The sequence below is a fragment of the Rutidosis leptorrhynchoides genome, chromosome 7 (assembly GCF_046630445.1).
Source record: "Rutidosis leptorrhynchoides isolate AG116_Rl617_1_P2 chromosome 7, CSIRO_AGI_Rlap_v1, whole genome shotgun sequence".
NCBI lineage: Eukaryota > Viridiplantae > Streptophyta > Magnoliopsida > Asterales > Asteraceae > Rutidosis > Rutidosis leptorrhynchoides.
The window spans coordinates 295,895,615-295,920,475 of NC_092339.1; the positions used below are offsets into that span (position 1 = coordinate 295,895,615).

Consider the following 24,861-nt stretch of genomic DNA (forward strand, 5'->3'; position numbering starts at 1 on the left):
ATACCCATTTATTTTGTAAGACCCTTTTTCCTGGTGGTAACTTGGTCAACTTCCAAGTTTGATTTTTCAATAAAGATTCCATCTCGCTTTTCATAGCCTGCTCCCACTAGAACGAAACTTTCACCTTCATTGCCTCAGAATAACTTTCTGGTTCCCCATTTTCTGTCAAAAGAACATAGTTAACTGTTGGACTAAACCTCTCTGGCTGTCTTGTGACTCGTGTAGATCTCCTAACCCAGTTGGACTGGACAGGTTGTGGTGAGGCCTGTGGGGGCTGCTCATCATCAGAATCTGAGCTCCCACTTTCAGAAGTCTGCTCGTGATCAGAATCCGAGCTTTCACTGTTAAGAACTCCCACTGGAACTTCAGTTTCATACTCTGGAGTTTCCCTTTCATCCTCTCTAGTTGTCTCTGTGTCAACCTCAAATTCAACTGATTCTTTTTCTTTTGGTGTTGAATTGAAATCCTTGTACAATTCTGCTTCATTGAAGGTGGCATGTTTACTTCTGATAACATGTTTTCCCCTGTTATCCCATAACCTGTCACCCATGTCACTTCTCCCATAACCAATGAACACGTACTTCTTTGCTTTTGCATCAAGTTTGTCACCATATTTATTAATATCATATGCACTGCACCCAAAGATTTTTAGATGCTCATAACTGATTGCTTTACCTCTCCATTCTTCTTCGGGTAATTTGAAATCAAGCGGAGCTGATGGAGAACGGTTGATCAAATAAGCGGCAGTGCTTACTGCATCAGCCCATAGAGTCTTTGGTAGCCCACAATTAAGTCTCATGCTACGTGCTCTCTCATTTAAAGTACGATTCATTCTTTCTGCAACTCCGTTTTGTTGTGGAGTACCAGGAACCGTCTTGATCATCTGAATGCCATGATCAGCACAATAGTTAATGAATTCGGTGCTGATGTATTCTCCTCCATTATCCGACTTCAAGCATTTTACCTTCAAATCAGAAGATAATTCAACAGCAGATTTCCATTTCTTAAAAGCTTCAAATACATCAGATTTATTATTAAGAAAGAAAACCCATACCTTGCGTGTTGAATCATTGATGAAAGTAACATAATAGCATGCTCCTCACAATGAAGAGACAGGAGTAGGCCCGAACACATCCGTGTGTACTAGCTCCAACTTCTGAGCATTTAAAGTTCTGCCTGCTTTTGCAAAGGTGGCCTTCTTCTTCTTCCCTAGAACACATGACTCGCAAAAGTCTGATTCAACTCTCTTTAGACCAGGAATTTTACCATTAGACACTAGCATTTTCATTCCTTTGTCACTCATGTGACCAAAACGTTGGTGCCACTGACTGGTTAAGCTTCGATCATTGGAAACTGCATTTACTTCATTAGCTGGAACTTCTACCATATAGAGAGTGCCTATCTTCTTACCCTTGACTATTACTAAGTTCCCCTTTATTACTTTCCACTGACCTTCACCAAATAGCACACTATATCCTTGATCATCAAGCTGTCCAACAGAGATTAGTTTCTTCTTTAGGCCAGGAATAACTTGGACATTTTCCAAGGTCCAATTAGTGCCCAAAGAGGTCTTCAGCTCTAAATCTTTAATCCCTGTAATATCAAGACAATGATCATTAGCCAAACGAACTTTACCAAGATTACCTGTTCATAGATTCTTCATCAAGTGTGGACTTGGAGTAGAATGAAACGATGCTTCTGAATCCATAACCCAAGCATCAATTGTATTCTCAATGCAGCAAACAAGGACGTTATCATAATCATCTGTTGCAGCTGCAACATTAACTTCCTTTGGCTTTGATGATGTTACTGGCTTAGTGCACTGGTTTCAGAAATGCCCAGTCTCCTGACAATTCCAACATTTAATATCATTCCATGTTCTCGACACACTCCTTCTTCTTGACTTTGACCTGCCCCTGGTGGTGCAACTTCTGCCTTTTCTCCTACCCCTCTCTTCTGTGCTAAGCAAGTTTCCTGATGGTTCTCCTGAGCTCTTTCTTCTTATATCTTCTCCAAGAATGAAATCACGAATGCCCTCAAACTTGAGCTTTGAGGACTCTGTGGATCCACTGATAGCTGTGACTGAACCTGATCAGCTTTCAGGTAACGAAGATAATAATAGAAGAGCTTTAACTTCGTCATCAAACTTGATATCAGCTGACAGTAGCCGAGAGATAATATTGTTGAAGTTATTAGCATGGTTTGTTACTGAATCACATTCTTTCAACCTGGCGTTTACCAACTGTCTGATCAAAAACACCTTGTTAGAAGCAGACGACTTCTCATACATATTTACTAAGGTCTTCATCAAACCATGTGTTGTGGTTTCGTTCACAATGTTAAAAGCAACACTTTTTGTCAGCGTGAGCCTAACAACAGCTAGGGCTTTCCTGTCAAGAGTCTTCCATTCGTCGTCTTTCAATTTTTATGGTTTATTTTCACTCAGAGCATCGATTAAATTCTTCTGACATAACAAGTCTTCAACCTGCATCTTCCAGCACCCAAAATCTTGCCCATCAAACTTATCAATTTTGATCCTTCCTTCTTCAGTCATTATACTTGACTTTAACAGATCTGGAACAGTAGCAAAACACACACCTGTAATTTTGCTGAATTGACAGCAACAGAGGCTGCTATTGGTGGCGGTAGTAGCTGTGATTAACTGTAGCAAAGGTGCTATCTGTTGGTGCTTATCAGCTGTGAAGAAGGTGACGGCTGCACCTTAATCCTAACAGCAGCTGCTGTTAATGACGGCTGATAAAAAAAAATAGTAGCAGTTATCTGCAATTGGCTAGGGTTAGAACCTAAGCTCTAGATACCAATTGTTATGCTTTGAACCTGCAAAGATCAGAGTGTAACCCTAATCGACTAGCAATCACAAACACACAGCTAAATAATAAATGCAGAAAATAAAAGAACACGACACAAGAATTATAGTGGTTCAGTTTCGATGTGAAACCTACATCCACTTTGGAACTAGAGAGTATTGTTATTAATTTTGGAGGTGATACATTACAAGTACAAATGAGAGAGTATTTATAGACAAGGTTTAAGAAAAACCCTAGTCTAATTAAACCTAATAGCCAGCCCAGATAAATTAGGTTTGGCCATTCCCTAACTTGGTTACCAAGTAATGGCCAGCCGTATTACTTAGCTGATCTGGTAAGTTATACCGAAGCCTACACCCTTAAGAGTAGTTTCGATCAATTCTCAAACTTTGAGCTCAAAATTGGTCATGGTTTGCTGTTCAACAGGAACATTGACTATGCAGCTGAGATCTACCTCAAGTAAAAGGAAATGGTGCTTGCACCCAAACAAACACACTTAATCCCCTTTCCAAGGTTCTTGAGCCTGGTTTTTGAAAATGAGCTGGGTGAAGCTTACCAGCAGATTGCTGATGAATCATTCGACCTACCTCTAAAGCAAGGGGTGATGCCAAAGGATAAACCAACAGCTTCATATGCTATCTTGACGCCAGCAATGCTTGAGTATCTAGCTGGTCAAGGTGGAGTTGCCCAATCGACTGCCTCTGGTGTTGCACCAGCTGAGGGGGAGGGACCTCAACACAAGCCAGCTGTTAAAAGGAAGAAGCCAGCTACCTCAACTAGTACAGCCACCGTCTCACATATTGGTAAAGCAGTAGTTGTATTAGAATCTAGTACTCTCTGATAATAAAGAACAGCCCTAGTCTTATATACTGACTACCCACTTCTAGTATTGGAATCCGTTGCTTATCTATTTCTTGGTAACAGGCAAATCCAAATGAGCTAAAGCTGGCTCCAAGCAAGCCACAGGGGAGATTGCCCCAGTCTCAACTGCTGCTTCTGAAAAGAAGGCTGCTATGGAATCTGGTGCGTCTCTAGACAAAATAGCAGAAATCTCTAACTTAATTAAAAATATTTTAACTGCTGACTTGAAAAATGACAGTGGAGTTAAAGGTACAACCTTGGCACCCAAGCTGACTGGTTTTAAAACTAGTGTTAGGAAGAGTAGCATCTCATACTCTTCTATCCAGGCACTTCCACATTTTTCAAAATTATCCTTCAAGAAATATCCTCTACTGACAGTACAACTAGCAGAGAACATAACTGACCCCTAAAGCAGACTTGAGCTGGCTCCTCATCGTGCTGAGTCAGGCTACTACACAGCCCAATTGTTACTTGGATCATGCTAAGAGTCACACTCCTACATCATTACCAGCCAGAACTCTTACAGAATCTGGGTCAACATGTATTTCCAATGAGTCAGCAGAGTCACAGCTGCACTTACAGACACCTTACTCTGTCTCAATCAAAGGGCTGACTAAATCACCAGTCTGTCCCTAGAGACCAACAACAGATGCAATTATTGAGTCAAATTTATTTGGTTCTACAGTTGTTAACATAAAATGTTCTTTTGTTTCAGTTCTTAGCAGGGTAGATGAACAGGCAGAGGGGGAGCAAGAAAAACATGTTACTGTTTCTACTAATGAGCTCTCTGTTTCTGCTACTGGTGTTGGTGCTGCTGATTTGTCTTCTGGTGGTGCTGATGCTAGTGCTGTTGCCTCTACTGCTGCTGGCTCTACTTGAGACATCATAGATGCTGGTTCCACTGATCTAGCGGTTAATGAGGAGCTAGCTACTGCTGATATCTCTGCTACTCCTCCTACTGTCTCCGATATTGCTACTTTAACCACTGATTCTGAAGTGGTTGATGAGATGATAATGGAACCTCCTCCTGTACTTGAAAAGGTTATTAATAATATTGTTAAGGTGGTTCTTGATTTTGATGCTGCTGGCACTGCCATTGTTACTCCTCCAAGTGCTTCTACTGAGGAAATTACTACAGGTGGTGATCAGGATGACGTGGTGCTTACTGATGAGCTTATTGTAGAAAATGCTACCTATTCTGCACATGTCACTGGTTCTACTGAACCTACTTTGGGAGCTGGTACCTCTGGCACTGCAACAACTGATTCTACTCAGGCTTCTGTCTCTGCTGAGAAGAAACCTTATGTGTGCCAGGTACCAGATCCTGATGAAGTTGTTCCTAAATTTATCTACAGGGGAGCCACTATCACTCCCAAAATTTCCTTACTGGTGGATCAGGTGACTATTGATCCTCAAAGTGCTTTAATCTCAGCCAGCAAGCTACCACAGGAAGAGTTGGTTGAACTACCGTCTCAGCTTGATCGACCAGCAAGAGAAGAGGTATATGAGAGGCTAGCCACTCTACAATCAGTCAATGAGCAACCATACTATCAATACTTTGGTATGGCTCCAGCTGCTTCTCCATGGCCTGGTACATGGAGGCCTCTCAAGTTCATCATCGATCCTGCTACTGGTAAATGTGTCATGCAAAATGTTCCTGATTCGCCAGTACCTTCTGATTCATCAGCTTCTTTCTCATCACCTTCTTCATATGATGATGATGCTGATAAAGGTACTGGTAAGGACGAGCCAGTCATTCATGATAATGTGACTGGTTCTAAAGACGCATCAGTGGATCAACTAATGATGCTGATAATGATGCTGACAAGGATACAAGTGGTTCTAAACCTTCGGGTGAAGGTAAAAACGGTGGTGATCATGGTGATGAGTCAGATTCTGACCTTCCACCTCCACCACCCCACGGTGGTACTCCTGCTGTCAATGCTAGTGATCGCCCCTCAACCAGTAGTTTTGATCCTATCGAGGTGGCTGCCATTTCCACTCTGGCTGTCTATCGTACTGTAGCCAGAATCACACCAGACATCCAAAGATCCATCCGAGATACTATTACCGATCAAATGACTGAAGCCATACGCAGAGCTGGGGATGTTACAACTTCCTCTATTGAAGCCCAGCTCAAGCAGGTATGTGCCTTTGCTGATCTCGCGGTGGATGCCATTGTCTAACACCATGAGGAAGAGGAGGACCTTAAAAGGAAAATCATCTCTCACAATAAATATGCTGATCATATTGCCCGTCTTCAAGCTGATCTTGATGCTGCTAATCGAAGAATTCTTTTTCTTAATGAGGAGAATAGGGTATAGGAAGAGAGGTTGGATTCGCAGGAACAGCAAATGGCTACATTAGTTCCTGCCTCTGCTTATGTTCAAATGGTGGAGGTGATGCAACGCATGGCTGCTCTTCAAGCTGATATAAGGGCCATCGTAAATCAAATTGCCATGGGTGTTGCAAGGAATGAAGTTCGTATTTCAAATCTATGCCTCAGACAATATGGCGTGGATCCTGGTGCCCATCTTTCTCCTGCTGATGCTGAATGGAACAACTTTAATTTTTCTGTTCCAGAGTCAGATAGTAACCTTAATGCACATGTTTCCCCAGACCACCCTTCTGCCCCTGCTGATGACAAAAAGGGGGAGAAGAAATCTAAAAAGCATAAAAAGAGAAAACAAACTGAGGGGGAGCATGAGCATGAGAAGGCTCCAAAGCAGCAAAGGAAAGATGGTGATGATGATGGTGATGGTACTGATCAATGTACTGGCACTAAGCCCATCAACGCTCATACTAAAGCAGGTGTCAAGACTACTGGTGAATCTCAACCCAGTGTGTCTGCCACATCTGTGGATGATATTGGTTCTAGCAGTAAGCCCAATGATGTTTCTGAACTGGTTGTTGCTGAATCTTTTGTTGTTTCTCAATCTATTGAAAAAAAATTGAAAAGAAAAATGGAGAGACATCAGGAGAAACAGCAGGAATTGAATGATGCCTTTAATTCTAAATGGGAGGCATATGCTGCTCGTAAACGACATAGAATTGAGCATAGAAGAAGCCTAGACCCTGAGAAGATGGATATTCAAGATGAACTGATTAGCATAATAAATACAAAAGAGATGCTCGAAAATGACATGCTAAGTTCATGGTGAATTATGACAAGAAGAAAGCAAAGCTATATGCTGAGCGAGCAGACAGAATTAAGAAGATGACCTGAAGAGATGCAAGATTACTTGGCTTCAACTGAGTCAGGAGGAGTTAGAGATGATGTATTCATGAAATGGCTGGATGCTATATTAGAAACCAGCCAATCCTCTCGATCTGCATCCACTGCTCAGCCAGCTACACAATTCTAGCCAACAGAAACTATCAACCTTGATGTTGATGATGACGTTCAAGGGGAGTATCTTGCTATTACTCCCTATCTGCCTCCACAAAAACCAGTATCAACACAAGAACCATCAGCTAAACCCATGCCAATTGATAAACAAAGGGTAAAATCTGCCCTTAGGGACAATCAGCCCCTAAGGAAAGAGCCCTTATTTGAGGCAGTTGATGAAGATACTGTGGCAGTTGTGCCAGCTGATACTAATCAATCAGCTGGTACTGAAGACACAACAAGGAGTGCTGTGAGTGAAGACCCAGCCAGAAGTGTGCGGCTGGGTGTAACAAGAGATGAAGACCCGGCAAAGGTGGATGAGCTGGGTGATAACAAAGATGTTGATTCTGTTGATGCTGCTGATTTCACAGTCTGGGGCAGAGGCAATTCAACATTTATTCAATCACTTATTCCTACCCGGACTCTTACTTACTTTGACAGGACACTGGATGAACGTATTAACTTGTATTCAGTGGGTTCTTCTGGCATAGCAGAATCACGTATGTATCCTCTATCTTCCCCAAAATTTCATGATAAATACTCTACTTGGGAAGATGATCTAGCTACTCAGGGTGAGCCAGATATAAGAAAAGATGAATCCAAACGAAAGAGAGGTTTACAGGCTGGAGATCACTGTTTCAGAACTGCTTAAACAGCGAGCCGCAGCTATACCTGAAAGGATACGCCACATCAGATTGCTGTACCATCCACTTGATCAGCAATTCTACATCAATGCTTTGGAATTCCGCATTGAAGTTGGTGTGTATCTATACAACAGTGGTCAAAGGCTACATACTGATGCAGAGAAAGCTCTCTTTTATGAGGTTCTACAGCTGGACATGGATCTAAAGCAATACTGTGATGCCATGACTATTGATGAAGGCAGAAAGTTGATTGCTACAGCAAAATCCCTCAACATTACTGCTAATGATTATCTTTTGAGTATTCAACTTGAAAATCAAAGAAGGGAGGATGCTGATGCCGAATATGCTGAGAGGCTGAGGCTTCAGGAAGAAGAAGCTAATTTGGCTGCTGACAGAAAACAAGAGGCTGAGTCCCTCAAGTTAGCCCAAGCCATTGTTAAGGAACAGGACAAGGCATTCGATGAACTGGAAGCTGCTGAGAAAGCACCTGCTACTGCTCTTATAGAAACTGAATGAACAATAGAGTTATCTGATCATTACTATATGAGCAAATATGGTGATGTGCTAACTCGGAGATCAAATCCTAGTAAGATCATCAAGGTGCACAAAGGCACAAAAAGGGCTTTCTCTGTCAGCAGGGAAGGTAATGTTCAGGAAAGAATAGACTACACTAAATTGAGAACCTTAGGGTTCAGTGAATGGATGAAGATACTGCAGTACTTTATTGGCAAAGGTAAAAGTGGTATCAAAGATACACTGAAATCTGAACTTCAAGAGCTCTTCAACAAAGCAGTGAAGTATGGGAATGCACCAGTAGTGGATGTAGAAGAAGTTCTTTCTTAAAAGCCTAAAAGTAAGAAAACTACTGGTGAATGCCCACACAGAAGAGATCCCATCATTCTACCTCCTCAGATTCTAGTATTCGACCCTGCTGAAGTGCCTTACTTGTTTCCTGAAGCCTGGGCAGCCCTCAAAGTGAAAGAAGAAGAGCTGTCTGAAGATGAAAAAGATAAAGATAAAGATAAAGACAGATAGCCTTCTAGTGATATAATTGTATCTTTTGTTATTTTCATTTTTCATTATACTATATTGTAAATGTCTGTATATACTCTGCTGTAATGAAAATGAAATGAGTTTATCTTCAAAATCATATCATTTTATAAGATATAGATAACTCAGCAAAAGATCCCAAAACAAACCAAAAAGGGACAAACTAACGGCCTATTTTTCATTAAATCCCTTAGTGCTGGCTTTAGTGTTTTCTCTCAATGTCATAGGTTTTGTCATCATCAAATAGGGGGAGATTGTTGAGTCCCAAAAATAATTAAGGATTTAATTATGACAAAACTGTAATTTATTTGCTCTAAAATGTAATGTGCAGCCGCACAAGTTTGTTCATGTATAGACAGCAGATATTGCTGTGTCGAGTGTTTAGTTTGCTGCTTAGTCTACTAGCACAAGATCGACAGTAGTCTTCAATCAGCACAGGATGTGTACCCAGCAATTCAAGAATATCAAGTGTCTCAGCAATGAAGAACCAGTACAGCTGGAATGCAGCTTACTATACAAGACAGCTATACCCTATTACAAGCATAGTAGTTTTCTGAGTGGTCTACATTAATTGTACTATTCAACAGAAGTCAAAGACAAAGTTAAACAGAAAAGGACACTCGTCGGCGGCTGACAAGTGACCTTACAAGACCACATGGGAATGCAAAAGTTTAACGCATGTGCAGACATGTGTTATACTTTGTCAACGCCTAGGGAACACAACATTCTATTTGTTTAAACAAATAGTGGTGCCAAACCGAATTGGGGTGTTCCTGGAAATAGCTACCAAAGAGGAAAGAGGAGAGCACGCTCTCTGATGCAGTTGTCCTCACAAGTACAGACATCCTATGTACTGGTGGACAATAGAACCATTACACAGATAATAGGACTACTATAAATTGTTGTATCCACTATTGTAACAACTAGTGGTGTGGGTTTGTTTATTTAGAGTCCAAAACGTGTAATAGCTTAGAACACACTCTGTAGCTATACTTAGGTAAATCTATATCAACCAACTATCATTCCACCAAGGATAGTTGTAATTCTTTGTGATTTAATCAATAAAGAATAACCGTTGAAAATTACCTTTGACTCTATTTAATTTACTTGCTTGAATACTAAATTGAGTTTAACTATTAAGTTAATTAAAGAGAATTGTATTCCCCCCCCCCTCCCCTGTGATGACCCGGAAATTTCCGATCAAATTTAAACTTAATCTGTATATGATTTCGATACGATAAGCAAAGTCTGTAATGTTGTTGTCTCAAAAATTTTGAACTGTTTTCATTTATGCAATTACCCTTCGACTATCTCCAACGATTCACAAACAATTAATTTCAAATAGATATGTATATATAGATAATTACATATAAATAATTAAATAATAATTTTAAATATATTAATTATAAATAAGTAAATAATTTATGTGTCGATAGAATAATTTATAGTGTGTGACTATTTCAGTATTCGAATATGATATTATAATTTGATTACTGTGCGTGCATGATTCGTTTGATTATTGTATACAATATCATCAATTATTAAAGTAATAGATTTATATAAGTTTATAAACACAGAGATTTATGCCTATAATTCGTTAGACTTGCCATCAGATTATTTCCCCTATCATTCCTACTTTACCCGTGAATGATTTAATACTCATTATATTATAGGTGTTATTTTTTCCGTTTCTTTCCTCTCCTTCCACTAACTTTTATAGATAGGAATAGATATCAAGTAAGTGTAAAATTCCACTTACTTCCTTTAAATTATTAAACTGATACCCACACACACCCATTATATTTCTCTGCTATTTACTATTTTTGTTTCATGGGAACAAGAAACCCATGTTGCTCGTTGTTGGTTGATCAAGTAGAAACCACCACACAACCATGAAAACGATTGTTGATGCATACTTTTTACTTCTGACCAAGTCACCAACTAACCACCATGTGAATACTACAGTTTATTTTCTGTTTAAACGCAAAACCAAAACCACCAAGAACCCCAACAATCACCTTTCTTTTTCCTTACTTCCATTACCATGTCATTGTTAAACAACTCGTTAGTTCTATTACCGGGAACCATCACAAGGCTAACCCCATCGAACCAACACCTTGAAACCAACTAACTCGACCATATCATCACCCCAAATCCGATCACCTATTGTGTTTTTTTTTTCTATTCTGTTTTGGTCCGACAACAACACCAACGAATACCTTTATCATCTTTTTGTAGGTGTTTCGATTCAAGAACAAAACAAACCACTCCCTAAACACCCACGATCACCATTAAGTTCTTGTTTGCTACAGTCATTCTAACACATGATGATAATATGCTCCTATTCCTGGTTCGGTTCAACTCACACAACCATCGGCTCGTTTCTATTTTGCAAACGATTCAATCGAACAACCTATTACTTCTGTTTCTATTCTGTCCGAGACCGTCACGAACACGACACCACCATTTTCTTTGTTGCTGTTACAGCTCTCCTACAATCACCTTGAACGACCGCCACCTTCACCACAACCTATCTTCGTTCGTCATCTACAAAACCATTTCCATTAAACACCACACACCACCAACTAGAACCACCTCTTCCTCTCTCTATCTCTCCATTGCTTTCTCTACAAACGTAACACACCATTGAACCACCACCTAACCATAACCGTAAACTACTGCTATCGTTTTTTCGGTTTCCATTTCCGTACAAGAAAGCCAAGAACAATAGACTAAGTGGAAAGTTGTTTATTAAAAGATGGGTAGCCGTGAATAAAAAGAAGAAGCAGACAAGTCATGTTCCTAAGTGATGCAACTAGGTAATTAAATATAATATCCAAAGTAGGTGATGATAACTTTAATAATTTACAAGGTGATTGGATTGAGTAATATGTTTACTTTGTTGAAGGCATGCGTACAAGTAAAAAAAAATAAAAAATTTTGAAATCCTCTTAATAAGCCAATTAATTCAAAGGGATCATTTAAACTTTAATTAGATTGGGCTGTTAGGATTCTATTAGGCCGTGAGAATTTTTTTTTTTATTCGATGAACCTTGAATCCAAGAAAAAAAATTAGTTGTTGGGCCATTATGCTTCAGTTTTCAGTTTGGGCCGAAAGCCCAAGTTAACTAGAAATGATGATGATAAAAATTATAATCGAAGATGATGATCATGAAATGATTATGATTTTATGTGATGTCGGTACGAGAACGAAGAAGAAAATAGAATGATGATTATGACCGTGTTTATGGTTTAGTGATGATGATAAATGATGTGAGTGATGAAATGGGTTTGATGAAAATGATTTTCTTTTCTTTTATAATGATGATTTCGATTATGAAAGATTGAAGATGAAGGTGATGTTAAGGAGGTGAAAATGAGAGGGTGACAGAAATGATAGCGAGAATTAAGATGATGTTGTGGTTGATGATGATGATGACATGAAAATTGAGATGATGAGAATAATGTAAGAAGAAGAGGAAACAGATAATCAAACGGAGTAAATATAAATTGGTGGGGTTTTAAATTGGAAATAAACATCTGGAGCCATGGTTAAGGGTGTAGTTGGGATAGCGTGAGGTCGCGGGTTCGAGCTCGACTTGTGACATTTTTTTGAAAGGCTTTTGGAGGTTCGTGAATCCGAGGTCAACCCTGCATTGTTCAATGTCGTCATATGTATTTTTACTACAAAATACAATATGTGAGTTTCATTTACCTTTTTACCCTTTATATTTTTGGGCTGAGAATACATGCGCAAATTTTATAAATGTTTTTACGAAATAGACACAAGTAATCAAAACTACATTATATGGTTGAATGATCGAAATCGAATATGCCCCTTTTTATTAAGTCTGGTAATCTAAGAATTAGGGAACAGACACCCTAATTGACGTGAACTCTAAAGATAGATCTATCGGGCTCAACAAGCCCCATCCAAAGTACCGGATGCTTTAGTACTTCGAAATTTATATCATGTCCGAAGGAGGATCCCGGAATGATGGGGATATTCTTATATACATATTGTGAATGTCGGTTACCAGGTGTTCAATCCATATGAATGATATTTTGTCTCTATGCATGGGACGTATGTTTATGAGAAATGGAAATATGAAATCTTGTGGTCTATTAAAATTATGAAATGATTATTTATGTTAAATTAATGAACTCACCAACCTTTTGGTTGACACTTGAAAGCATGTTTATTCTCAGGTATGAAAGAAATATTCCGCTGTGCATTTGCTCATTTGAGAGAAATTACTTGAAGTCATTCATGACATATTTCAAAAGACGTTGCATTCGAGTCGTTGAGTTCATCAAGAATTATTATTAAGTCAATTATAGTTGGATATATTATGAGATGGATTGCATGTCGTCAACTTTCGATGTAATGAAAGATTGTCTTTTCAAAAACGAATGCAATGTTTGTAAAAATGTATCATATGGAGGTCAAGTACCTCGCTATGTAATCAACTGTTATGAATCGTTTATAATCGATATGGACTTCGTCCGGATGGATTAGGATGGGTCCTTTCAGTTGGTATCAGAGCGGTGGTCTTAGTGAACCGGGTCTGCATTAGTGTGTCTAACTGATAAGTAGTTAGGATGCATTAGTGAGTCTGGACTTCGACCGTGTCTGCATGTCAAAAGTTTTGCTTATCATTTTTGTCAGAAATCATTTGTTTATCATCCTTAGTAAATTACCTGCTTACTATTCTTAGTCTAGACACATCTTATTGCATTGACTGCATGAATAGTGTATAGACAAATTTCATATCTTAGCGTATCTGACAATTCATATCTTAGCGTATCTGTTACTATAGACCTTGTCTGATATCTCTCTTAAATTTCTCCTTAATTTAAGGGATTCTGGTACTATATATATCTATGCAAATTATGCATTGAGAATACCATCCAACTATCAATTGCTGTTACTAAACTCTTCATACCAAAAATCTTTCCTGAGACCGTGTAAGATGGCCTCTACGAATCGACAAAGTTCCTCTGACTCCGAAGACAGCGTGACAGGAGCACACCAACCAATCAACTACCGTGATTTCTGGAGAAAATGGGGATGGGTTCGCGACATACTCACCCTATAGAGAAAGGAAGAAGGTACTCCATATCATGAATCGAATCTACCACCTAACCTTGGAGTACTTGACCCACTCACCGACGAACCCGTTCGCAACACCGTTTATACCTTATTTGCAAGAATTTTTTGTCTTGAAGCTACCATTAACGGAACTAGAGAAGATATCCGACCTCTACCTCACACTGATAATCAACCAGGGTTAATAGAAGAAGTTAGAGAACTCCGAGCTCGAGTATTAACTTTAGAGAGCACGATATACAATTTGCAAGCACCAGCAGTATCACCAACACCGGTAACATCACCAACCTCAGCACCAATGGCACCAGTACCACCAACAACTCAAGTTTCAACAATCCATGCCTCAACATCTCATTCTGTACCTCGAGTATAATCATCATTCTACGTATCATTCTACATCAATTATCTTCATTTTTCATGGCGACTATGTAATCTCTAATGTTTTGGAGATTATGTATTCTAGTTATACTAGTAAATCAAATGAGATTAATATTATATTAACTCATTAAATCTATGATTACATCTGAAGAAAATATATATGTAAGTATATTTTCATAAAGATTGTAATTAAAAATTCATACGTACAAACGGTTAATGGTGAAAATATTTTAACGGGTAGGTAATACCCGAGGAATATTTAAGATTCACATTAATAAGTTACATTTTACATTCTTCGAATCTGATTCAACAGTCATTTACTATCCTATTTTCAAACACCTATATACGTATCCGTTCACTGCAAAATAACCATGTTTATTCAACTTCATATTTGGATTTTGACTTATCAGAATCCAACAAGTGGCATAATGAAGAAAACATTTGGCAAAATAAAATTTGTTAGAAACAAACAAATTAACTAGGAGAAATTTTGTTAAGAATCCACGCTAACTGTTCCTAGCTAATTGTTCCCAGCTAACTGATTACACTTTATTTATCGCAATTTAATTATCGCAATTTACATTCTCGCAATTTTATTTATCGTCATTTAATTTCTGTTATTTACTTTACGCATTTAATTTATTGTCATTTAATTTCTGTATTTATTTTACGCACTTTAAATATCGGGACATGTATACAAGGTTTTGACATATCATATCGACGCATCTATATATATTATTTGGAATAACCATAGACACTCTATATGTAGTAATGCGGGAGTTAGCTATACAGGGTTGAGGTTGATTCTATAATAATATATATACTTTGAGTTGTGATCGAGTCTGAGACGAATACGGGTCACGTTACGTATTAATTAATTCGAATATTATATATTAAAATGTATATGAATTATTGAATTGCTAACTGTGGACTATCAACTGTGGACTACCAACATTGGACAATTAAAATGAATTAAAATATTGATTATAACATATGAAACTAAACAATTCTTCAAGTTTGCCACTTGATTTCATCTTAAACCTCATATGTATCTCGTCGATTACAATCTGCATTCAAACCTTTTATAATTCTTGAAAACACCTCTATCGATAGGATGAATCAACCGCGCTTCATCTACGGAAGGAAAGATTTATGCATATAGTTATGCACCTGAGAAACTCTCGGAAACTGAGTAAAAGTTTAATATGTAGCCGCGTCAGATCCTTTAGCATTTATTAGCAAAAATAACTTTGCGATCCCTTTTCAAGGTAGCCAATTTTGTCACAGCTCCAGCAGGTCAACTTCGACTTTTCATTCGAAGTAGCCTTACTATAATCCGGATATATACGATTACCCTTTTTGATACCGGAGAATTCTTTTATATTCTACCATATTACCAACAGACATACCAGCAACCTCGTTACTTCTTGGCTTAAATCTCTCTGACAAGTCATTATATTTATTCATTGAAACCCTATCATATACTCATCCGCATCTTATAATGAGAACTGCCATAACAATTACCAAGAATCAGCAATCAGTACTTTGAAAACTCACAGCATATCTACATCAACAATTATAGGTATGACATTTATCTCTTAGAATTATGATCTCTCATTCTAAAATTCCGAAAAGCACTCAGTCACAAATCAATACTCTGAATGTTGAAAAAGCTGAACGAAGCAGCAGAAACTGTAGATAACCGTAAAAGATCATAATCATCGAAGGTTTGATGATAAAGATTAGTATGTTGGAAAAGCTCAGAAAAGTTGGAACTGAAAAGCGGATTGAACTAACCATAAAGGAAACCAAGGAGAAATACAAGTAACATACCCTAAATTCATAGAACCCATGTAATTCTGGATCCGATGAAACCTTCAACGAACATCTTGCTCCGTACTCATGTTAAAATCTTGCGAAAAACCTTTCTTCATCAACCATCGAACTTAGAAATTCCAAAATATCATCATCAATATCTTCGATATTTCTGAGGATATTTTCATAAATATTCTCGTTCGAAATTATATAACTCTTCGTGCTTCCTGTGTATCATTATATTGGAAACATTCAAGAGAAAATTTAGTACCGAAAAGCAGATTATGCGAAACTATGAAGAGAGCCGTGGACAAATCACAAAGAGCAAGTTTGACTTCAAAGAATCCAAATGATTCAATGTCTGCTAAATTCTTTAGTGAATATATTACTCCTTACTCTAAACCCTTGCAGACAATAGTTTCTATCATCCTCTGATCTTAGATATTTCGAGATATTATCGTGTCTTTCATTATAAATATCCTCCATATTTCTGGAGATATTTTATAACTATTCTTATCTGAAATCATTAATCTCTTCGTGCTATTAGTATTACATCATATAGAAACTGTTAGTTTCTATATTCTGTAAATTTTCGAGCTTGAAATATGAATGTTATTGAAGTAATGTTGGGAACTGATGCATGAGTTAGTATAATATAATGACACTTGATCAACGTGATTATATTACAGTAAGCCATGCTGAGTTTCTAATGGGACGTGATGATTCACAGATCCTAACGTCATCACGAGCCATGTTACATAACTCTTTCATTATGCACAACTTCTGAACATATCAAGAAAGTATTTTCTTGATAGTTCGATTCTCAGTGAATCTGGTAATTTGATAAATCAAATCATGCTAATACATTAGTTCTTATTTAGAACACGATGTTTATTCGAAATTCCATACCTATGAATTCTGGACCATTACATACGATGCTTAATGGCAAGAAGAGGAAACGAAAGAATGAAGTTTCGAAGTGTAAATGGGGGTATAAATCGTAGCAAATAGGAGAAAGTATTAACTGGGGATGACAATGATTATAGAAAACAGAAGCAAGGACTTCGAAGTATAAGGGAAGATATAAAGCCCGATAACAACACATAAATTACAAACCGTGCATATCAATGTTTATAGCAACATAAAGACACAGGAGGATTAAAAGCACTATAACCCCAAGGGCAAAGTAGAAGTAAGCAGATTCCTCTGGTGGAAGTTAGAAAAGGAGAATGATTGTTGCGATAGTAAGGATAAGGACAAGGATCGGAATTGGATTAAGCATTTTCACAATCTTTTTGATGTATGAACTAAGAAAGAAAGTATAGGAATGGTGAGAATAATAGAACGGAAGAGTTTAATTTATAATGGAAATATCCGACAAAGCAATCGAGACAGATGATCGCATTTAATTAAAGAGATCTTAATTTCCATAAATCTCGAAGAATCAGATCTTATAGATTTCCATGATTTTCTTTTAAATCCCTTGAATTCCGGAGTTAAACCGTAACAACGTCAAAAGTTAAGACGAATCTTTATTTCTTTATCTCAATCTTTTGCGATAACTTCACTCGTACGCTTCACAATAATCGGATCGTTTTATCTATATTAATCAATGATGATAAACCTCTAATATCAACTCATATTGGTCAGGAAAACATTTTTATTGTAAGCCATGACCACCTCACTTAAATTTCGGGACGAAATTTCTTTAACGGGTAGGTACTGTGATGACCCGGAAATTTCCGATCAAATTTAAACTTAATCTGTATATGATTTCGATACGATAAGCAAAGTCTGTAATGTTGTTGTCTCGAAAATTTTGAACTGTTTTCATTTATGCAATTACCCTTCGACTATCTCCAACGATTCACAAACAATTAATTTCAAATAGATATGTATATATAGATAATTACATATAAATAATTAAATAATAATTTTAAATATATTAATTATAAATAAGTAAATAATTTATGTGTCGATAGAATAATTTATAGTGTGTGACTATTTCAGTATTCGAATATGATATTATAATTTGATTACTGTGCGTGCATGATTCGTTTGATTATTGTATACAATATCATCAATTATTAAAGTAATAGATTTATATAAGTTTATAAACACAGAGATTTATGCCTATAATTCGTTAGACTTGCCATCAGATTATTTCCCCTATCATTCCTACTTTACCCGTGAATGATTTAATACTCATTATATTATAGGTGTTATTTTTTCCGTTTCTTTCCTCTCCTTCCACTAACTTTTATAGATAGGAATATATATCAAGTAAGTGTAAAATTCCACTTACTTCCTTTAAATTATTAAACTGATACCCACACACACACATTCTATTTCTCTGCTATTTACTATTTTTGTTTCATGGGAACAAGAAACCCATGTTGCTCGTTGTTGGTTGATCAAGTAGAAACCACCACACAACCATGAAAACGATTGTTGATGCATACTTTTTACTTCTGACCAAGTCACCAACTAACCACCATGTGAGTACTACAGTTTATTTTCTGTTTAAACGCAAAACCAAAACCACCAAGAACCCCAACAATCACCTTTCTTTTTCCTTACTTCCATTACCATGTCATTGTTAAACAACTCGCTAGTTCTATTACCGGGAACCATCACAAGGCTAACCCCATCGAACCAACACCTTGAAACCAACTAACTCGACCATATCATCACCCCAAATCCGATCACCTATTGTGTTTTTTTTTCTATTCTGTTTTGGTCCGACAACAACACCAACGAATACCTTTATCATCTTTTTGTAGGTGTTTCAATTCAAGAACAAAACAAACCACTCCCTAAACACCCACGATCACCATTAAGTTCTTGTTTGCTACAGTCATTCTAACACATGATGATAATATGCTCCTATTCCTGGTTCGGTTCAACTCACACAACCATCGGCTCGTTTCTATTTTGCAAACGATTCAATCGAACAACCTATTACTTCTGTTTCTATTCTGTCCGAGACTGTCACGAACACGACACCACCATTTTCTTTGTTGCTGTTACAGCTCTCCTACAATCACCTTGAACGACCGCCACCTTCACCACAACCTATCTTCGTTCGTCATCTACAAAACCATTTCCATTAAACACCACACACCACCAACTAGAACCACCTCTTCCTCTCTCTCTATCTCTCCCTTGCTCTCTCTAAAAACGTAACACACCATTGAACCACCACCTAACCATAACCGTAAACTACTGCTATCGTTTTTTCTGTTTCCATTTCCGTACAAGAAAGCCAAGAACAATAGACTAAGTGGAAAGTTGTTTATTAAAAGATGGGTAGCCGTGAATAAAAAGAAGAAGCAGACAAGTCATGTTCCTAAGTGATGCAACTAGGTAATTAAATATAATATCCAAAGTAGGTGATGATAACTTTAATAATTTACAAGGTGATTGGATTGAGTAATATGTTTACTTTGTTGAAGGCATGCGTACAAGTAAAAAAAAAAAATTTTGAAATCCTCTTAATAAGCCAATTAATTCAAAGGGATCATTTAAACTTTAATTAGATTGGGCTGTTAGGATTCTATTAGGCCGTGAGATTTTTTTTTTATTCGATGAACCTTGAATCCAAGAAAAAAAATTAGTTGTTGGGCCATTATGCTTCAGTTTTCAGTTTGGGCCGAAAGCCCAAGTTAACTAGAAATGATGATGATAAAAATTATAATCGAAGATGATGATCATGAAATGATTATGATTTTATGTGATGTCGGTACGAGAACGAAGAAGAAAATAGAATGATGATTATGACCGTGTTTATGGTTTAGTGATGATGATAAATGATGTGAGTGATGAAATGGGTTTGATGAAAATGATTTTCTTTTCTTTTATAATGATGATTTCGATTATGAAAGATTGAAGATGAAGGTGATGTTAAGGAGGTGAAAATGAGAGGGTGACAGAAATGATAGCAAGAATTAAGATGATGTTGTGGTTGATGATGTGATGATGACATGAAAATTGAGATGATGAGAATGATGTAAGAAGAAGAGGAAACAGATAATCAAACGGAGTAAATATAAATTGGTGGGGTTTTAAATTGGAAATAAACATCTAGAGCCATGGTTAAGGGTGTAGTTGGGATAGCGTGAGGTCGCGGGTTCGAGCTCGACTTGTGACATTTTTTTGAAAGGCTTTTGGAGGTTCGTGAATCCGAGGTCAACCCTGCATTGTTCAATGTCGTCATATGTATTTTTACTACAAAATACAATATGTGAGTTTCATTTACCTTTTTACCCTTTATATTTTTGGGCTGAGAATACATGCGCAAATTTTATAAATGTTTTTACGAAATAGACACAAGTAATCAAAACTACATTATATGGTTGAATGATCGAAATTGAATATGCCCCTTTTTATTAAGTCTGGTAATCTAAGAATTAGGGAACAGACACCCTAATTGACGCGAACTCTAAAGATAGATCTATCGGGCTCAACAAGCCCCATCCAAAGTACCGGATGCTTTAGTACTTCGAAATTTATATCATGTCCGAAGGAGGATCCCGGAATGATGGGGATATTCTTATATACATATTGTGAATGTCGGTTACCAGGTGTTCAATCCATATGAATGATATTTTGTCTCTATGCATGGGACGTATGTTTATGAGAAATGGAAATATGAAATCTTGTGGTCTATTAAAATTATGAAATGATTATTTATGTTAAATTAATGAACTCACTAACCTTTTGGTTGACACTTGAAAGCATGTTTATTCTCAGGTATGAAAGAAATATTCCGCTGTGCATTTGCTCATTTGAGAGATATTACTTGAAGTCATTCATGACATATTTCAAAAGACGTTGCATTCGAGTCGTTGAGTTCATCAAGATTATTATTAAGTCAATTATAGTTGGATATATTATGAGATGGATTGCATGTCGTCAACTTTCGATGTAATGAAAGATTGTCTTTTCAAAAACGAATGCAATGTTTGTAAAAATGTATCATATAGAGGTCAAGTACCTCGCTATGTAATCAACTATTATGAATCGTTTATAATCGATATGGACTTCGTCCGGATGGATTAGGACGGGTCCTTTCATCCCCCCTCTACAATACTCCCGTTGTTTATCAAGGGACCAACAATGCTCATAATGTTCCTTCTGTTGGCCCTGAAACTCATTCTGCCACACCTGAGTAGCCTGTCTCCTTTTCATGATCGTTTGGAATTTTAGTTAGGTGTGAAAGGCCTGAATGCCTAAAGACAATATGTTATTTTGTGTTAACTATGTCTGTATTATGGGCTCTGTTGCCCTTTTAACAATGCTTGTAATGTGGTTGTTTCGCCGCTAGGCGCCTTTTATTTCGTCGTATCTATTTTCTTTTGAGTAGGTATTATAAAGGTTGCTCAAAGGTATTTGCGAAGATACTGTTTTGTGATGTTTTGTTTGTATTTAGATCATTCAATTTTTTTAAGGGTACTTTTGTATCCCTTAGTAATAACGAAGATTATTTCTTCGTGATGCTTTCTTTGGATTCCCTTTGCCTAGGAATCTTTTGATTTACACAAGGGTACTTTTGTATCCTCTGCTTTAATAGTCACGAAGGTTTTTCCTTCGTGATGTTTTCTTTTGATTCCCTTCGTATGGGAATCCTTTGATTTATGCAAGGGTACTTTTGTATCCCTTGCTTTAATAATCACGAATGTTATTCCTTCGTGATGTTTTCTTTGGATTCCCTTTGCATGTGAATCCTTTAATTTATACAAGGGTACTTTTATATCCCTTGCTTTAATAATCACGAAGGTTATTCCTTCGTGATGTTTTCTTTGGACTCCCTTTGCATGGAAATCCTTTAATTTATACAAGGGTACTTTTGTATCCCTTTCTTTGATAATCACGAAGGTTATTCCTTCGTGATGTTTTCTTTGGATTCCCTTTGCATGTGAATCCTTTAATTTATACAAGGGTACTTTTATATCCCTTGCTTGAATAGTCATAAAGGTTATTCCTTCGTGATGCTTTCTTTGCATGGGAATCCTTTAATTTATACAAGGGTACTTTTGTATCCTTTGCTTTAATAATCACGAAGGTTATTCTTTCACGATGTTTTTTGTAGATACCCTTTATATGGGAATCCTTTAAGCTATACAAGGGTACTTTTGTATCCCTTGCTTGATTAATCACGATTCACGAAGGTTATTCCTTCGTGATGTTGTCTTTGGATTCCTTTACATTGGAATCCTTTAATTTATACAAGTGTACTTTTGTATCCCTTGCTTAAATAATCACGAAGGTTATTCCTTCGTGATGTTTTCTTTAGATTCCCTTTGCATGGGAATCCTTTAATTTATACAAAGGTACTTTTATATCCCTTGTTTAAATAATCACGAAGGTTATTCCTTCATGATATTTTCTTTGGATGTCTTTGCATGGGAATCCTTTAATTTATACAAGGGTACTTTTGTATCCCTTGCTTAAATAATCACGAAGGTTATTCCTTCGTGATGTTTTCTTTAGATTCGTTTGCATGGAATCCTTTAATTTATACAAGGGTACTTTTGTATCCCTTACTTTAGTGATCACGAAGGTTATTCCTTCGTGATGTTTTCTTTGGATTCCCTCTGCATGAGAATCCTTTAATTTGTACAAGGGTACTTTTGTATCCCTTGCTTTAGTGATCACGAAGGTTATTCCTCTGTGATGTCTTCTTTGGATTCCTTTTGCATCGGAATCCTTTAATTTGTACAAAGCTACTTTTGTATCCCTTACTTTAGTGATCACGAAGGTTATTCCTTCGTGATGTTTTCTTCGAATTCCCTTTGCATGGGAATCCTTTAATTTGTGCAAGGGTACTTTTGTATCCCTTGCTTAAATAATCACGAAGGTTATTCCATCGTGATGTTTTCTTTGGATTCCTTTTCATGGGAATCCTTTAATTTATACAAGGGTACTTTTGTATCCCTTGCTTTAGTAATCACGAAGACATCACTTCGTGATCTTTTTGTTTAGGCATCCTTTGAGCGAGGATTCCTAATTTTTTACCATGGTATTTTTACCTATCAGGATGGGTTTATTTACCATTCCTTCTTTTAGGTTTTTAATATTTGTGATCACAGATATGTATGGTTGGTACTCCCTTTAGTAGAGAATCCTTGGTGATATTTTGGGCATGTGTTTTTTTTTTTTTTTTGCCCCTAATCTAGCTAGTGTCGAGACACTGCTTTTCCATCTCATTACTTAGTGATTCACTTCATAATGTTGGATTTAATGCATCAAAACATGTAGGAAGTGCATTAAGTTCTCCAGTAGGAAGTTTATAGGCTTCAATAACATTTTACATTTTACGTCGACTGCAAAATAATCATAAGCATTGACTGAATCCTAATGACGAGATGTTCGTTGTTTTTTCAGTTGCGTGGGATAGGTTTCCCCTTTTCACCCTCTTTTTGACTGGGTTGCTAATTTCTTCCAGGTTCCTTGTTGTCAGTTCGTTAGTTGGGTTATGGAAGTGACGTGCTTCAATTTCCCTGGCAAGCCTTAAACCATCGAACGACTGATTTTTCACTGAAGCTCGCGGACTTAATGGTTTAACTTCTGCCTCGTCATCTTAATCCTTTATGATTTTTTCTTCTTGTGACACGAAGTTGAATATTGTCTTGCCTCTTGGTACTTTTCCCATGGATGTTTCCATGATGAATCCCCTGGGTTCCTCCATCGATCGTCTTATGGCCAGTAAGATTTTCTCTCTGTCGTAGGTGGAAGCCTACGTCCCTATACCTTCGGAAGTATGAAATTTTACTAACTGATGTATTGTTGAGACTATCATTCCCATTTTCCGAATGGCTACCCTTTCAAGCAAGATATTGTGTGGGGAAGCAGATCGTATGATGGCGAGGTTGAGCGTTTCGGTTCTTGAGAATGGTGGTTCGCCGATAGTAAGTTCCAGCTTGATTTCCCCAATAGCCCAACACCTTTCTCCCGAAAATCCTACCAAGGGAGCTTGGGCTGGCGATAGACGAGTTCTGATAGCTAGGTTGAGTTGGGCGAAGCAATGTTCATACATGACATCGCAGGTGCTTCCTCCGTCGAGGTATATCCTATGAAGTCGCATGTTGTAGATTTTTTCGCTTATAGTGACCGGGAGATCTGATGGGGTAATAGTGTCTAATGCTGGAAAGAAAACTTCATCGTATCCCATGATCCCATAGCTACTTCCTCTTTTCTTGTAGGGTTGATACGAATCTATCGTGAATATGGCTTTATCTATCTGTGGTTTCTTTTCTTCGTCCAGTGGCTCGTCTACTCTTTCTTTCTTCGGGTTTCGTATAACCTTGATGAGGTGATATAACTTCCCGGATCGAACCGCCTCTTCGATTGCTTTTTTGAGATTGAAGAACTCGTCGGTATCATGACCGTAGTCACTATGAAAATCGCAGAACCTATTCATATCCCTTAGTTTTCCTTTACTCGACAGTCGTCCCGGAGCTTTAAAATGATTCGCTGCTTTCTCCGTAGCTAGTATTTCCTTTGGGGATTTTATGAGTATCCCCAATATCTCTGCTCCAGAATCTCTTCGGTACGGTCCAAACTTGTTTCTGTCGTCTTTTTTTCGTTCATTTCTCCCTTTCCCTCTGACCTCTCATTCTGTTTGTGTGTTAATGGTTCATCTTGAATAAAGTTCCTTGTTGTTTCTTTAGCATCCAACCATACGTAGGCTTTATTTAATAAGGCTTCGTAGGTGGAGGGAAGGTCTCTGCTCAAGTGCTCGATAAGGTTACGGACTTTCCATCCATACAATAACCCCGAGATCCT

The 24,861-nt window shown here is 37.4% G+C and overlaps 1 protein-coding gene across 1 annotated transcript; it reads right to left on the minus strand.

The window, feature by feature from the left end:
* Positions 1-23,812: 23,812 nt before the first annotated feature.
* Positions 23,813-24,496, minus strand: LOC139860091 (uncharacterized). Its single transcript, XM_071848865.1, has one exon. The coding sequence runs from the start codon at positions 24,494-24,496 to the stop codon at positions 23,813-23,815; it is 684 nt and encodes a 227-aa protein (XP_071704966.1).
* Positions 24,497-24,861: the final 365 nt, after the last annotated feature.

Bases quoted from the DNA above. Each gene is read 5' to 3' on its own strand.
- LOC139860091 (XM_071848865.1), bottom strand. From the start codon at position 24,496: ATGAATAGGTTCTGCGATTTTCATAGTGACTACGGTCATGATACCGAC.